The 16,480-nt window shown below is 42.9% G+C and overlaps 1 protein-coding gene across 1 annotated transcript; it reads right to left on the bottom strand.

Annotated features, from left to right (window-relative positions):
- Positions 1–3,118: 3,118 nt before the first annotated feature.
- nyx (nyctalopin) lies at positions 3,119–15,554 on the bottom strand. The gene is made up of 5 exons (XM_085434972.1): positions 14,928–15,554; positions 14,666–14,730; positions 5,955–6,241; positions 5,376–5,680; positions 3,119–4,875 (listed from the first exon to the last, which is right to left on the bottom strand). The coding sequence occupies exons 2-5, from the start codon at positions 14,685–14,687 to the stop codon at positions 4,047–4,049; spliced, it is 1,443 nt and encodes a 480-aa protein (XP_085291098.1). The 5' UTR covers positions 14,688–14,730; positions 14,928–15,554; the 3' UTR covers positions 3,119–4,046.
- Positions 15,555–16,480: the final 926 nt, after the last annotated feature.

Raw genomic sequence — 16,480 nt, 5'->3', positions numbered from 1 at the left:
AACTCAGGAATACCTTGATGGATATGGCCCCAAAAGCCTCTTCTTAACTCATTAGATTTTGGTGGTTAAGGCCAGTGTGAAAAGGTTACACATCATTGTAATGTTCTGCAAAACCACCTTCTGGCCTTCATTCAGCAGCTTAAGTAGGGAATGGAGGAGGAAACAGCAACAGGAAGCTGTGTTGTTTCACACAGCATGCATTCACGCTGCACTGCAGAGAGAAAAACGTGTTATCTATTGCATTTCCCAATATATTTTTCATATCAAACAACTGGCTAATTTAAATGTTTCAGATGCAAATGACCTTGTTACTCTTCACCTTGTGGCACATATGAAGATGAAGTTAATCATGTATTTATGTGTGTATGTGCATGCATCGTTCCACCAGAAAGAAAAGCCAGACTTTTAGTTAAAGTCACGCATAATAAATGGAGTCCAGCATGTCATACATTCCTGAGGCTTATATACCTCAGGTGAATGTGCATTAAGCTGACCTCTCTGTTGAAACACTGCATTTGGTGATTTCAATCAATGCAAGTGAGCGATTAGAGTCCTCCAGAGCTGAAACCTGTGGTTTGCTGTTGAATAATCCCATAGCATTAACGTCAGGGGAAAGAAAAACAAGGAGCAGTTGACAGGACAGCTGTGGTTTGTTTTCTTTTTTTTATTCATTTTTTATCAGGTATGGATGTTAAATATCTCACAGTTGATGTGTCTAAGCAAGAAGAAGAAAAATAATTGATTTTTAAAATCTGGCTTCTTCACCTTCTCTGAAAGCCCCACACTGATTTATAGAGAACAGCCCTGGGAGTCGGGAAAATGTACAATGACCACGATCCTCTCACACACTTTTATCACTGAGGTGGAGGCAGAGATCCAGCTTGGATCAACAGTGAAGAACGTGAACATTTGTTGAGTCTGACACAGAGAAATAAAATATTAACATTCACTTCATGCAGAAGTTTTGATGTAGCTTTTTTTTGGCACTTTAATCACCACAGGGCAAGTGTCATCTGATTTTATTAAATGCAAGAAAACTCACATGAAAATATTTTAGATGGATGTATTGCTAGGGGAAAAGTTTCCCATTTAAGGTGATACAACTTTGTGGCAAATTGTTGCTTATATATTCAGCATTTACAGAATATACCGCTATAACCTTGGTTCTCTGAGTGAGAGATGGCAAACTTTGTTCACCACTTCAGGCCAACTTTAAGAGTGAGCCATCACCGACATCTCCATAGACCTTCATATTTAAATTACCAGCTGACACACATGTGCAAGTGTAAACAATAGCTATTCATTGGGCTTCACATTTTCTAACTGGAGTCACTGAACTTGATCTTATACCTGTATGTACCATAAGGGATTATTTTAATATAGTTATATGGTTATGTGGTTACTAACAGACCTGTGAGTTTGGCTTTCAGTTTTGATGAGTTGCACTGATTAGCAACTATCTGTGTCTGTGAAAAACAAAATACAACAAAGCTAACTGGCTATAGCTGAAATTAAAAGAAAAGCAAAAGAAAGTGCTACAACTGAGATTTCAAGTCAGGACACTGTAGTGGTGAATTAGAAATGAGGTCTCCATTTGTTGTGTATCATTGCCACCTTTACAAAGTCAGTGTGTTTTTGAGCTCCACCAACTCCTGAGGGAACTAGCTGCTGCTTTAGCTGCTAAATGCTCATTTCGTTGGTAAGCTAGTCTCTAACACTATCTATCAGACTGTTGGTAATGCACTAACATAGTATATAGTCATTATGTGATTGCAAGAGTCCTGACTTTTCATTGACAATCCCAGTTATTATATCCTAATAGAGCATTTTGATTGATAGGCTGCAGCTCCACCAGGCTTCCCTTTAACTTGCTGAGGTCTGAGTCATCATGGGTGACAAACTGTACTTTAAAGAAGGCCAAAACTGTCTTTTTTGTGTCAGTTAGTTTGTGATTGCCATGACTTTGGAGAATATTTTAATAAAAAGAAAATATATATATATTCTGTTTCCTCAGGATTAGATTAAAGCTGAATGCTGTATGGCAACAGAGGGTTAAAGCTTTAGACATGACAGTCTGAGTGCATAATTCCCAGATGACTGCTGTTTATCTTCGAGACCTGGGCTGCTTTGTTGATTTTGAATAATAATACAGTTGAACTAGAAGATGTACTTAATCCTGTGGTCTGAGACATCATCAGTGACATCTACAACCCTATGTCACTACAGTTTGTATTAAACTGTTTTCTAAGTCTTGGCGATCGGAAAATGAGCAAATTAATCATTCTAATTGGCAAACACGTGCCCTTCTCCAAAATACAGGGTTAGGAGAACGTTGGCACCTATGATGACTTAGACCTCAGAGAGCTAAACAAGCATAGCCCTGCCACCATGCACAAATATGACCACAGGTAGTAAAATATTCAAAGCATCAGTAAGTAACAACACTCAGTGCATTATGGTGCAGTAAAAGTTGTTAAGATAATTCCAACATGTTATATGTTGAGAAGTAAATTTAATCTCTAAATGTACTATTCTATTTGCTATGATTGTTATGTGTGCTGTACTGAACAATCCTGCTACTACATCACATATGTTACATGATATGTCCATGAGACATGCAATAATGTTTCTAATCTTCAAAGCAGAAGGATTTTCCCCTTGATCACAGTTTCTGTTGTTTCCAGTTCATTTCCTAGAAAGGTTTAACATGTAATCATAAATTCTTGGAAAGGTGCCTGGAAATTCCACTGACTAAAGATGATGCTATATTAATTAATGCAAGTCTGTCATAGCTGTTATCACATTAGAAATTTGTTCAGATATGAACCTTTGCAGCCCTGCGACAGACTGGCGATCTGTCCAGGGTGTGCCTCTCCTCCCGTTCCCATGACAGCTGGGACAGACTCCTCCTGCTCCCCTGTGACCTGGAATTGGACGAGCAAAAGAAAATGTTGAGTGCGAGAGGGACGAGGTGCGACATCAGCCTCCTCGCTTGTCTTAGTCCCAGCATAATCCCACATTAACGAGCCAAAGAGGCCACTGGGCGGATTAAGTGAAACGGGTCAACCCCTCGACTGATGCTGAAAGGAGTCACTGAACCAGCACATTGAAAGCTTAATTATTTATTTTATTTAGAAAAATAGATTTTGACAGAGCATTGTGTCTAATAACAAAACTGAACTGCACCACAGGCTGTCTGACCAAACTACTCACACTCACCGGGGTAGAAAGAAAGCAGTCGCCTGTGTTATGGTATATCAGCCACACAAAGCACAACAGTGTAAGTGTGTACATATGCATTAAACATGCTTTGACACTGCCCCCCCCTCCATCCACAATATATGGCAATGACTCACCACAGTCCCTGTATAGAGAGAGATTATACCCATACACTAGAGGCAAAGATAAAGTCCGTCTGTGTTACTTTATAGCACACACAAGCAGCGACGACACCGAGCTGCATGCGGTAAGAAGATTAATGCATTTGTGGAAAAGCTGCAGAGCCTACACACAAAAAAGAGCGGACGTGTGTTTAGGAGATAACTACAGGAGCTCTCATCTCCTTTAACATTGTGAATGAAAATACAAAAACAAAATAGTCGGACTATGTAACGCTATGAATATTACATCATAATTAAAATGACGACTTATGCAACAAAAAAACTAGATGTTAGCTTACACAGTTTGAGTTTCATTGCCACTGCAATTGCACAGATGAATCCTGCCGCTGTACAGATTTGTATATGAACGAGGAGGAGCATGATCACATATGAAGTAGTATATATAAATCTTTAATCTATAACCAGTATGGTAAACCACATCCAGTCCTTCTTACCTGAAAATATTCAGTTTCCCCTGTTTGCATTTTACCAGGGAAACAATCCCAAAATCCTACATCAGAGCATTAACACACGCAAACATGAATAGCAACCCTTTTATATTCGCATGAGTAAATAAAACCATCTTTTATCTCGGGAGCATTTTTTTTTAAAAAGCTTCCCATGTTCCTCATGTGGGTCATGGAGCAGATCTCATCTCCACTGTTCTCACGTGCAGTACAGAGAGAAAAATAGATCTGACTGGCCAATCAAACCCAAGCTGAGCCACATCACAATGAAGCAAAAAAGAGACTCGCTTGGCCAGGCCCGTTGACCTGTGACCCCTGCAGAGAGCTGCCCATCCTCGCTCTCAATCAGGGTCCCGTTGCGGAGGCTCTCTGTGCCGTTCCCCATCTGATCCCCGAACTCCGGGTGGATCAGTGTGAAAATGAGGCTTTTGAAGCGGTTCTCTGTGGTGGAGGTGATCTCCGAGGAGGCCGTAGTTAGGTTGAGGTCGGCGGGGTCCACACATGTGCCGTTCACCTTGGCGAAGACCACCTCACCGAGGTCCAGTCCGGCCACAGAGGAAGGTGAAGCGCAGGGGATGTCCCGCACCAGCTTGTAGTTTTCCATCCACTCCTTCAGCCACTCAAGGGAGCAGTCGCACTCCCAGGGGTTTCTGAAGAGGTAAAGCCGGCCCAGGAAGTAGATGGGCTGGAAAACAGGGAAGGGAAGGGTGGTAAGATTGTTGCTGTTCAGGTGGAGGGTGATTAGGCTGGTCAGGTTCTCAAAAGTGCCCTCCTCGATGTATAGCAGCTGGTTCCTGTCTAGGTACAGGACCTCCAGCTCCACCTGGTCACTGAACCAGGTCTTGGACAGGTTGGTCAACTGGTTACCCCCGAGGTTGAGCATCTTGAGCCGGCTGAGGCCTTTGAAGGCGAGCTTGGGCAAATCAGACAGCAAGTTGTCATTGAGGTAAAGGTTCTCCAGCCGTGTAAGGTCCTGGAAGGCCTGCTCATGGATCACGTTGATGCGGTTCTCCTGGAGGTTCAGGTACCTGAGAGAGATAAAGATGTTTGAAAGAATGAACTGGTTTACACAATAAGAGAAGATCAGTGGCTGTGTTAGATTTAGACAGCCTTTCTTTGCTACCAATATTCAGTTTGTCATGCTTTTGTTTCAGCACAGAAAATCGCACATGCTACCTTAGGCACTGCAGACTCACACCAGGAACCACACCTGCACAAAATAACTTTGTTCCATGTCATCTGTAAAATCTCTGAAAACAGGATGGGAGCAGTGCATGAACTAAGGATGAATACACAAACTTTGAACTGCTGAATGCTTAGTTCAAACAGAAGATGAACTGAGCGTGCAATGAGACCCTGCATGAGATAAATAAGCAGTATTTTGAACTGTGACTGTGGAATCAAAATCTGTAGCTGGAAATAAGCATAGCAGGTCTGCTTTAATAGTTTATGCAAAACCTCAGTCAATAAATGAATGCCTGGTTGTAGCTATGTGAGTTCATGCATGAGCTTGGGGCCTGTGGCTTACTTGAGGCTACCCAGGCCCAGCAGGGAGTTGTAGGCCACTGCCTCTATCTTGTTTCTCTCCAGATAGATGTGAGTCAGGTTTTCCATGCCTCTGATGGCCCCCGGGATCCTCCTGAAGTTGTTTTGGAAACAGAGCAGCTCCTTCAGTGCTGTTTGCTCTATAAAGATACGATCGGGGATGCTGAACAGGTTACAGTCGGACAAGTCGAGGTGCACCAGCTTCTTCACCCCTGTGAAAGTTCGTGTGTGAAGGTAGCTGATGTACTCGTTGTGCGCCATTTTCAGCTCCACCAAGTTCGAGAGGCCCTGCGTGACAGAAACTGTTAGTCAAGTATGAAAACTCTAAAAATATAAAAATGAATTTCTAGTAAATCTAGTAAAGATACAGTAGTGCTTGAAATTGTAGATTTTTTTTGTATTTCTGCATGTTGATGGGTTTCCTCACATGATCATTCAGGCAGTTTTTATATATATATATATATATATATATATATATATATATATATATATATATATATACCTGTTTGTTACGTGTTTGTATTTTTGGTTACAAAATCCTTCAGCAGAACATTCAGCAAACCTTAAAGGCTCCTGGGGTAATGAAGGAGATGTTGTTGTGGTCCAGAGAGAGAGACTTGAGGGAGGGCAGAGTACCAAAGGCCCTTTCTGACAAGAACTTGAGCCTGTTTTTGTCCAGGTTGATGGCGGAGGCCTCACACGGAAACTCTTTGGGCAGCTCAGCCAGGCCGGAGCGGTCGCAGAGCACGCTGCAGCTCTTCTCCTGCGTGCAGGTGCAGGATGGTGGGCAGGCGCGAACACAAGCCCACCGTGCCAGCACCTCCTGAGGCAGCAGGCAAAGCACAGAGACTGAAAGGAGGACAGGATGGGTGTTATTTCAGAGTGTGGTGGTACTTTCAGTATTTTTACAGGAATTGAAAAGCTTGGTCTACACATGTGGTGAAAGAGTGTTGGAGGCCTAATTCTAACTAAACAAGTGCACTAAGTAAGAAATGTGAGCTAATGCATACTAAATGAGCCACCAAAAAGTCAACTGGTGTTAATATTGTTGTCTATGATGTCATCTTATGTACTATTAACAATATTTTCTTTTTTTATTAATCAGGTCATCGGATGATTTGAAATTAAAAGTGACACAAATATATACATTGTATAAATTTATACCATGTTGTTTCTTTATTTCATTTGTCTACTCTTAGTCTTTAACTAAATATTTAGGCTGCAGTGTTTTTCATAACTGTTTTTTAAATGTAGTCAATGAATTTAAAAAATCACATTAAAAAATGTAATGAAACAAATAAAAAAATAAATAAAGGACAATAAGCTCTACTTGTTGCAATATAATCTAGTTTAGAGTTGTGAAAGAAGTTTTAGCAGCAGATTTTCATCACCCTGACGACGCACCTTTCTGTAGTATGACCCTTTTCAAACTACAGGGCTTTACCACATCCCCTTATATCAAGCACTATTATAATTATTATTATATAATGCTTCAGTTTCTCTATATCAAGACAGAAAACCTTTCACACTCCTGCCCATTTAAAAAAAACCATCAGTTGCACAATGTAACAAAAGGAGTTGGGCTCATAACTTGTTGGAGGAACTTTTTGTAGTTTTGTCATTAAACACCATCACAATCAACACATGAATGGTTGCAAACCTTCAACTTTAACTGAAAGGGTTTTACAAAACTTTTCCATGAATTGTTTTGGAATTGCATCCCCTATTTCCAGTCAAAAATTGACTGGAAAATTGCCTAACAAGCAGTTTCGTGGTCAGGTGAAACTGTATCATGACAAATGAAGCAGACATAATATCTGAAGTTATTTTATTTTATAGCTTTTCGTTGTAATTTTAAATATCAGGCCAAAAGAGATGTTGATAAAAGTTAGGGAGGCCATCATTACTGACTGGTGTAGAGTCAACAACCTGTCTCTCCCCTCTTCCCTCCATCACGGACACTGATAGCACCCGCTCCATCCGCAAAGCCACCAGCATTGTGGAGGACCCCACACACCGCTCACACACACTCTTCACCGTGCTGCCTTCTGGAAAGAGGTACCGGAGCATCCGGGCCTCACTACCAGACTACAGAACAGTTTCTTACTCCAAGCCGTCAGACTCCTGAACACTCTGACTGGACTGACACACGTGCACACCTTCATACATGTCACTACCAAGCACTTATCTGCAGTATCTCACACTCATACACACACACACCTACAGACTAGAGATGGCACGATACCACTTTTTTATGTCCGATACCGATACCGATATCATAAATTTGGATATCTGCCGATACCGATATGAATCCGATATAGTGTTTTTTAATCAACAAAACTGTTTTTTTTTAAATATCTTGCTGCATTTTGTATAAGTTCATACTCAAGTTTAAAACAACAACTACACTAAAGCTATTCTGTTATACCTGTATGCAAAAAAAAAAAAATTTCATAGTTCAGCAATACTGATCAATCAAATGAACTTAAACCTACACCATCCTCCCTATTCTGGTATTTTAAAGAGTACTTAGCGTAAATATTAAGCAACCTAACTAATAGGGTTCCAACTCCCAGCAACAACAAAAATAAATAAATAAAAAATAGGGAACCACCCCTCACGCTCCACCTCATGATGCTTAATCGACGTAATCAACCTTAATTTGATGCAGTGTGAAAAAAAATGCACAGAAATCAATTATTTTTCAAGAAATATTAAATAGATTCAACATCTTTCTTCAACAAAATTGCAGACTGCACAGATGGTACCTTCCCAAAGGAAAAAGTACTATAGCTTACTAGGGTATATATATTAGACTTAATAGTTACTATATACAGTAATTGACTTCTATTCATTTTACATCAAATTAAAACTTTGGGTGTCAGATAATTATTTATTAAAAGCTCGACATTTTAAATGAGAATAAGAAAGAAAAGTATGTCTTTGTGCCCCCTTTTCCCAGTTAATGCCCTATCGGCCCCCCTGGCTAAACTTTGCTAGATCCGCCCCTGCACAGTTACGTCAGCTACGTAGAAAAAGATCCTGGAGTAGAAAGTAATATTAAATAAATTCTAACAACAGCTGATCAAGCTTAAACGTGCTGCTGTTGTTCAGCCGCTGGTTTCCTCTTTCTGGTGCAAAGTGGGCCAAAAACAAACAAGAGAGACGGACTCCCGACAGAAAAGCCGATCAGCTGATCATTAATCAGTTTCATGATTGAAGTAGCAGCAAGAAGAAGCAGTAGCTCCATATATCGCTTGTTAAGCTTAACGCAGGAATGCTTTACAAACATTCAGAGATGGACTTACACACTTGCTTTACTTCTCTCGGGATAACTTTGTCGGAGATGAAATGCCGGGTTGCTAGCAAAGCTCCACATGCTATCCAGACCACCAACAGGTCCCGCATGCCACAGCTGCTCTATCACGTGATGCATACTGCTCCGACGTGCTAACGTTCTGAGGTGAGTTACGGCGTGTTGCAAGTTTTGTGAGGTGCTTTCGTGATATTTAATGGATCGGATTACATTTTTTATTTTTCTCCGATATCCGATCCAGTAATTTAGGTCAGTATCGGACCGATACCGATACGTAATATCGGATCGGTCCATCTCTACTACAGACACCAAGTTACTTTTGCACAATACTCAGCATTTTGCACATTTCCACTGCACTGTCTTGTGTCTGTATCGTCCTGTTCTGTCTAGTGTTGCACTGTCTTAAATCAATGATCTGATACATTGTTTAAAAAAAGAATAAACTGACCAGCTCAGCAGCACCAAAAGGCCTGAAACATTACAGAAGACAACCAAAGGGCGTGATGACAGAATTATTTTCATGATTAAGAAAAACAACTTCTATCCATCCATCCATCCATCTTCATCCGCTTTATCCGAGGCCGGGTCGCGGGGGCAGCAGCCTAATCAAAGAGGCCCAGACCTCCCTCTCCCCAGCCACCTCCTCCAGCTTATCCGGGGGAACACCAAGGCGTTCCCAGGCCAGCCGAGAGATATAATCTCTCCAGCGTGTCCTGGGTCTGCCCCGGGGCCTCCTCCCGGTGGGACATGCCTGGAACACCTCACCCAGGAGGCGCCCAGGGGGCATCCTTGTCAGATGCCCGAACCACCTCAGCTGGCTCCTTTCGATGTGGAGGAGCAGCGGCTCTACTCTGAGCCCCTCCCGGATGGCCGAACTTCTCACCCTATCTCTAAGGGAGAGGCCAGCCACCCTTTGGAGGAAGCTCATTTCTGCCGCTTGTATCCGCGATCTCGTTCTTTCGGTCACTACCCACAGCTCGTGGCCATAGGTGAGGGTAGGGACGTAGATCGACCGGTAAATTGAGAGCTTCGCTTTTACACTCAGCTCCCTCTTCACCACGACGGACCGGTGCAGCGTCTGCATTACTGCTGCTGCAGCCCCAATCCGTCTGTCGATCTCCGGCTCCCTTCTCCCATCACTCGCGAACAAGACCCCGAGATACTTGAACTCCTCCACTTGGGGCAGGAACTCATCCCCGACCCGGAGTGGGCACTCCACCCTTTTCCGGCTGAGAACCATGGCCTCAGATTTGGAGGTGCTGATCCTCATTCCCGCTGCTTCACACTCAGCTGCGAACCGTTCCAGTGCGAGCTGGAGGCCCTCACCCGATGAAGCCAACAGAACCACATCATCTGCAAAAATCAGAGATGAGATTCTGAGGCCACCAAAGCGAAAGCCCTCCGCCACTTGGCTGCGCCTAGAAATCCTGTCCATAAAAATTATGAACAGAACCGGAGACAAAGGGCAGCCCTGGCGGAGCCCATCACCCACCGGGAACGAGTCCGACTTATTGCCGGCAATGCGAACCAAGCTCTTGCAACGGTTGTATAGGGATCGAATGGCCAGTAGCAATGGGCCAGACACCCCATACTCCCGCAACACCTCCCACAGGACACCCCGAGGGACACGGTCGAATGCCTTCTCCAAGTCCACAAAACACATGTAGACTGGTTGGGCAAACTCCCATGCACCCTCAAGTATCCTCGAGAGGATAAAGAGCTGGTCCAGTGTTCGACGAAAACCGCATTGTTCCTCCTGTATCCGAGGTTCGACTAACGGACGAACTCTCCTTTCCAGCACCCTGGCATAGACTTTCCCAGGGAGGCTGAGGAGTGTGATCCCCCTGTAGTTGGAACACACCCTCCGGTCCCCCTTCTTAAAGATGGGGACCACCACCCCGGTCTGCCAGTCCACAGGTACTGCCCCTGATCTCCACGCAACATTGCAGAGGCGTGTCAACCAGGACAGCCCTACAACGTCCAGAGCCTTCAGGAACTCGGGGCGGACTTCATCAACACCAGGGGCTCTGCCACCAAGGAGTTGTTTAACTGCCTCAGTGACCTCGCCCCCGGAAATTGGCGGGTCATTCCCCTCATCCCCAGACTCTGCTTCCTCCTCGGAAGACGTGTCAGTGGGATTAAGGAGGTCCTCGAAGTATTCCTTCCACCGCCTGACAATTTTCTCAGTCGACGTCACTATACACAGTGCAGGTAGAGCACCGCTTTCCCCTCCTGAGACGCCTGATGGTTTGCCAGAATCTCTTCGAGGCAGTCCGAAAGTCTTTTTCTATGGCCTCTCCGAACTCCTCCCACACCCGGGTTTTTGCTTCAGCCACTGCACTCTAACTAACTGAAAAACATTCTCAAAGAGACAGGAGTCCACTGTCAAAGTTTACAATTAAGATGCACTTTCATGAAAGGTAAAATAAACAGTTTACGACTAAGTGCAAACCACCGGTTCCACTCACTCAGATTAGACTTTGCTTTAATGTGTGATTGTCAGCCTAGCTGCTGTGTTTTGGACTATTTAAGAACTACTTTACATGCAAGTCTAAACAACAATCTGAATAACTGTGTACTAAGTTTTCACAGAAGTTTGATTTTTGCTGTGTTTCTTGGATGAAAGAAACAAAATTGGATGAGCTTCGGGATATTAAAGGCATTTCAAAGGCAGATAATCTGATTTTGCTTGGAGCCCAGTGGAATGACTGACCTTACATGCACTTCACTGTTCATTCATTGAGTCATGCGTTTCTTGATCATGTGTTCTAAGTACATTTGGAAATTGAAATGTGTAAACACCATGAATGGTACATGAATATGACAGCTACAGTGGGGCAAAAAAGTATTTAGTCAGCCACCGATTGTGCAAGTTCCCCCACCTAAAATGATGACAGAGGTCAGTAATTTGCACCAGAGGTACACTTCAACTGTGAGAGACAGAATGTGAAAAAAAAATCCATGAATCCACATGGTAGGATTTGTAAAGAATTTATTCGTAAATTAGGGTGGAAAATAAGTATTTGGTCACCTCAAACAAGGAAAATCTCTGGCTCTCACAGACCTGTAACGTCTTCTGTAAGAAGCTTTTCTGTCCCCCACTCGTTACCTGTATGAATGGCACCTGTTTGAACTCATCATCTGTATAAAAGACACCTGTCCACAGCCTCAAACAGTCAGACTCCAAACTCCGCTATGGCCAAGACCAAAGAGCTTTCGAAGGACACCAGGAAAAGTATTGTAGACCTGCACCAGACTGGGAAGAGTGAATCTACAATAGGCAAGCAGCTTGGTGTGAAAAAATCAACTGTGGGAGCAATCATCAGGAAATGGAAGACATACAAGACCACTGATAATCTCCCTCGATCTGGGGCTCCACGCAAGATCTCATCCCGTGGGGTCAAAATGATCATGAGAACGGTGAGCAAAGATCCCAGAAGCACACGGGGGGACCTGGTGAATGACCTGCAGAGAGCTGGGACCAAAGTAACAAAGGTCACCATCAGTAACACACTACAACGGCAGGGAATCAAATCCCGCACTGCCAGATGTGTTCCGCTGCTGAAGCCAGTGCATGTCCAGGCCCATCTGAAGTTTGCCAGAGAGCACATGGATGATACAGCAGAGGATTGGGAGAATGTCATGTGGTCAGATGAAACCAAAGTAGAACTTTTTGGTATAAACTCAACTCGTCGTGTTTGGAGGAAGAAGAATACTGAGTTGCATCCCAAGAACACCATACCTACTGTGAAGCATGGGGGTGGAAACATCATGCTATGGGGCTGTTTTTCTGCCAAGGGGACAGGACGACTGATCCTTGTTAAGGACAGAATGAATGGGGCCATGTATCGTGAGATTTTGAGCCAAAACCTCCTTCCATCAGTGAGAACTTTGAAGATGAAACGAGGCTGGGTCTTCCAACATGACAATGATCCAGAACACACCGCCCGGGCAACAAAGGAGTGGCTCCGTAAGAAGCATTTGAAAGTCCTGGAGTGGCCTAGCCAGTCTCCAGACCTCAACCCCATAGGAAATCTGTGGCGGGAGTTGAAAGTCCGTGTTGCTCGGCGACAGCCCCAAAACATCACTGCTCTCGAGAAGACCTGCATGGAGGAATGGGCCAAAATACCAGCTACTGTGTGTGCAAACCTGGTAAAGACCTATAGTAAATGTTTGACCTCTGTTATTGCCAACAAAGGTTATGTTACAAAGTATCGAGTTGTATTTTTGTTATTGACCAAATACTTATTTTCCACCCTGATTTACGAATAAATTCTTTACAAATCCTACCATGTGGATTCATGGATTTTTTTTTTCACATTCTGTCTCTCACAGTTGAAGTGTACCTCTGGTGCAAATTACTGACCTCTGTCATCATTTTAGGTGGGGGAACTTGCACAATCGGTGGCTGACTAAATACTTTTTTGCCCCACTGTATTTCTAGTATAAAATAAATGTATGCTGTTTTATCTGACTTGTCATACTGCTCAGCCACAAACCATCCATCCATTCTCTTCTACTGCAACAGCCTAAACCAAGGGTGTCCAACTCCAGGCCTCGAGGGCCAGTGTCCTGCAGGTGTGTCCTAACCCAGTAGGACATGCCCAGAGCGCCTCGTCCAGGAGGCAGCCAGGAGGCATCCTAATTAGATGTGCAAACCACCTGAACTGGCTCCTTTTGATTTGGAGGAGTAACAGCTCTACTTTGAGCCCCTTCCAGATGGCTGTACCTCATCCTTTTTGTGAGCCCATTCAACCACCATTCAGAGAAAGTTCATTTCCAACACTTGTATTCATGATCTGAACTTTTTTCACCACAACAGATCAGGGCACTGTCTGCAGTGATCCAATCTGTCCTGGCACTTGTGAACAAGACCCAAGATACTTGAGCTCCGCCACTTTGGGTCAGCCACCTCACCTTTTTCTACTGAGAACCATGGCCTTGGACATGGAGCTGCTAATTCTCATTCCTGCAGTTTTATACAAAGCTGTGAAGCACTCAAGTGCAAGCTAGAGAACGAAATCTGCTGAGGACAACAGAACCACGTCATCCACAAAAAGTAGAGACGAGATCCTGAGGCCACCAAGGTGGAATCAACAAAAAAACCCAAAAAACTTTACAGGTTTTCCTTTTGTTGCTGTTGTTGTTTGTTGACAATGAATTTAATTTTTTTTTTTGGTTTATTAATTACAGAAATTATTTTTATGCATCCAAAAATTTGTCAGAAATACTGTGACAGATTCAAACAACAGACAGGAGTTTTTAAAAAGTGCTTGACTAAGATACAACATAATCATTAAAAATATTATAAGAGGCAAAACGACTAACCTTGAACATAAATTTTAATTATCATTGTTGAACAATAACAGTAATACACTATATAATACTATTTATCCAATCTGGGAAATTCTGTATATGTGTACCCCACTACAAGCACATTTCATGATGTGTGTTTCATAATATTTCCTTTATTTGTTATTTCTCCGTATTACTGTACATGAAAACAATATTGTTTTCGCAAGTTTTTGATGTTTTTGATTCATCAAATCCTTCAAAGTCTACTATCATCAGTAAATAAAAAGATATAATGAATTAAAAATAAATAAATACATCTTTGATATTAAAAAGATTTTGCATCCACAGCAGGACACTGCTGCTTAACTAAAGACTAGATGTTTGAGTGACGTCGATGTGTGGCCCGAAGGCTAAACTGGCCGTTTGAAACGATGATGTGATTAAGAAAGACAAGCTTATATCAGAGATTAGCTCCACAACAATAAGTATTGTCTGCGCCTGTGCTTTCACTCTTGATCTGGTTCGCATTAGCTCGAATTCAGCCCTGCCTTGCAGTTTGATCGGTCAGTCTTTGATGGAGCCACAGCAATTCTGAAAGCAGGAGAAGAAACTAAGTCAAATGAGCCCAGAAACAGTGGAAGAGAGAAGAGATTGAGACTGACCAGTGAAAATGATGACAGTCATTACTGTAGCCGCTCATCTGGGACATGCCAGGATTAACGGAGGTCTGAAATGGCACAAACAGAGATCTTAATGATGAACAATTATGAGTTATACAAATGCTGCTGGAGATCTTTAGATGATCTAGTGTGGTTGGATAGTTTTATCTGTTAACGGCAGGAAACCACAGACAGTCGGTCTTTACAGCGATGCTAAATTTACAGCAAATCACAGAGGAAATCCAAGAAATTCAAAGCAACATACCTGTAGCTCTTTCCAGAAAGTTGCATCCATGTGTACCAAACGTCACTGCCCAAATAGTCATGCATGTGTCCATCCCATGTCAGTCCACAAAGGGCACCTTCAACAGCATCACTGAGTGAGCTGAGCAGAAGCTTCTGCCTGCCACGGTTCCCCAACAAAAAATGCTGCATGTTTTTACCCTTCATCCACCCCACTTCACCAAATGCGCGTGCGTGTGCCTGTCTGCGTTCGTGATGGAAAACACACATCAAAAAGCCATCTCTTAATGGCAGTCAAATCCCCTGGGTAGAGTGGAGTGATGGAGAGCGGATGGCAGGATTACAGAAGTAAAGTGAACCTCTGTCATATCAAACTGCAGAGACAGAGCAGTGAATGTTGGATGTCAAACTTATGAAAATAATGCAGATGCTGAAAGCGAACAGATATTTATCGAGTCGTCACTGCTGGGTCGGAGAGAAGCGATTGAGAGCAGTTAGTTAAATAAGGCTGCCTGTGCCATACAAGCTTCATGGATCAGCATCTTTCCCCATATCTGAGGCTCTTAAATGACCCTAAAACCTCATTCTCACAACATGACACAGAAATTATACAACAGGCTTTCAATGGGTGTCACTGACTCAGTGGTTATGAAACCTACTCAGCACATTAGAGACCATGTGACCTTTTAAGAGTAACATGAAAACCCCTGGAAAATTGGACTGAACATGCTTTTCATGTAGGATGAAAGATATATATTTGTTGTGTGTCCTGACTGCCTAAAAAGCTGCCACAGATGGCCAAAGTAGAGACCATCTGTAGAGGACTAAAACACAGGTCAGTTTTTTTTCTTCTTTATTTTATTAGAATGGGTTTCACTAGAAAGTTCTGCACACAAGCTTCCCATGCTCCTTGAACATGTGGTTCTCCACAATAGGTGGAGAGAATATTAGCATACAGGGAAGGGCAGCCCTCTGAATCTAGGTCATGCCTGAGATTTAAGTCACATGTCTCGACTGAATTCAGCGACCTCATTGCTGTGCACTGGCATGAAAACATAACCTGACTTTGTCTTTGTAGCTGCGAGTGAGGTATTCAAACTTTCTTAGATGTACTGCATTCACACCATGTGAATTTGCTCCTGTATACCACTACACTGGATATTAACTGAGGGGATTTTACAAAGAATTACATAACCTGTTTAACAATTAGACATTTTTACGCATAGTTACCGTTTGTCAAAGGCTTGAAATTAATTGGAAAATTGATGGACAAGCAGTTTCATGACCACATGAGGCCTGTTCCCTCATTACGGCATTAAATCAAATCGATTAAAGATCAGGAGTTGAAATGTTATTTGTATTTGGTCACTGGAACTCCAATTAAACCTGTCAGAGACAAGAAGCTTTAAAGGAGGACGGCATATCCACTGTCAGTCTACAACTGAGAGACCGCTTCATGAGTGGGAGCACCGTTCAGTCCTCTTAAATGTGTGCAAGCTGCCAGAAACTTGAATATTTGACTAGAAATGCGCAGTAGTTAAGTAGTCACGCACCTGTGATTAGACTGAGAATAAG

Source organism: Copadichromis virginalis, linkage group LG16 (assembly GCF_057382275.1).
Source record: "Copadichromis virginalis isolate Kocher_CV1m ecotype Utaka linkage group LG16, C_Virginalis_male_GT1.1, whole genome shotgun sequence".
NCBI lineage: Eukaryota > Metazoa > Chordata > Actinopteri > Cichliformes > Cichlidae > Copadichromis > Copadichromis virginalis.
Note: the sequence above shows the minus strand (reverse complement) of the source record. Positions and strands in the feature narration are given on the sequence as shown.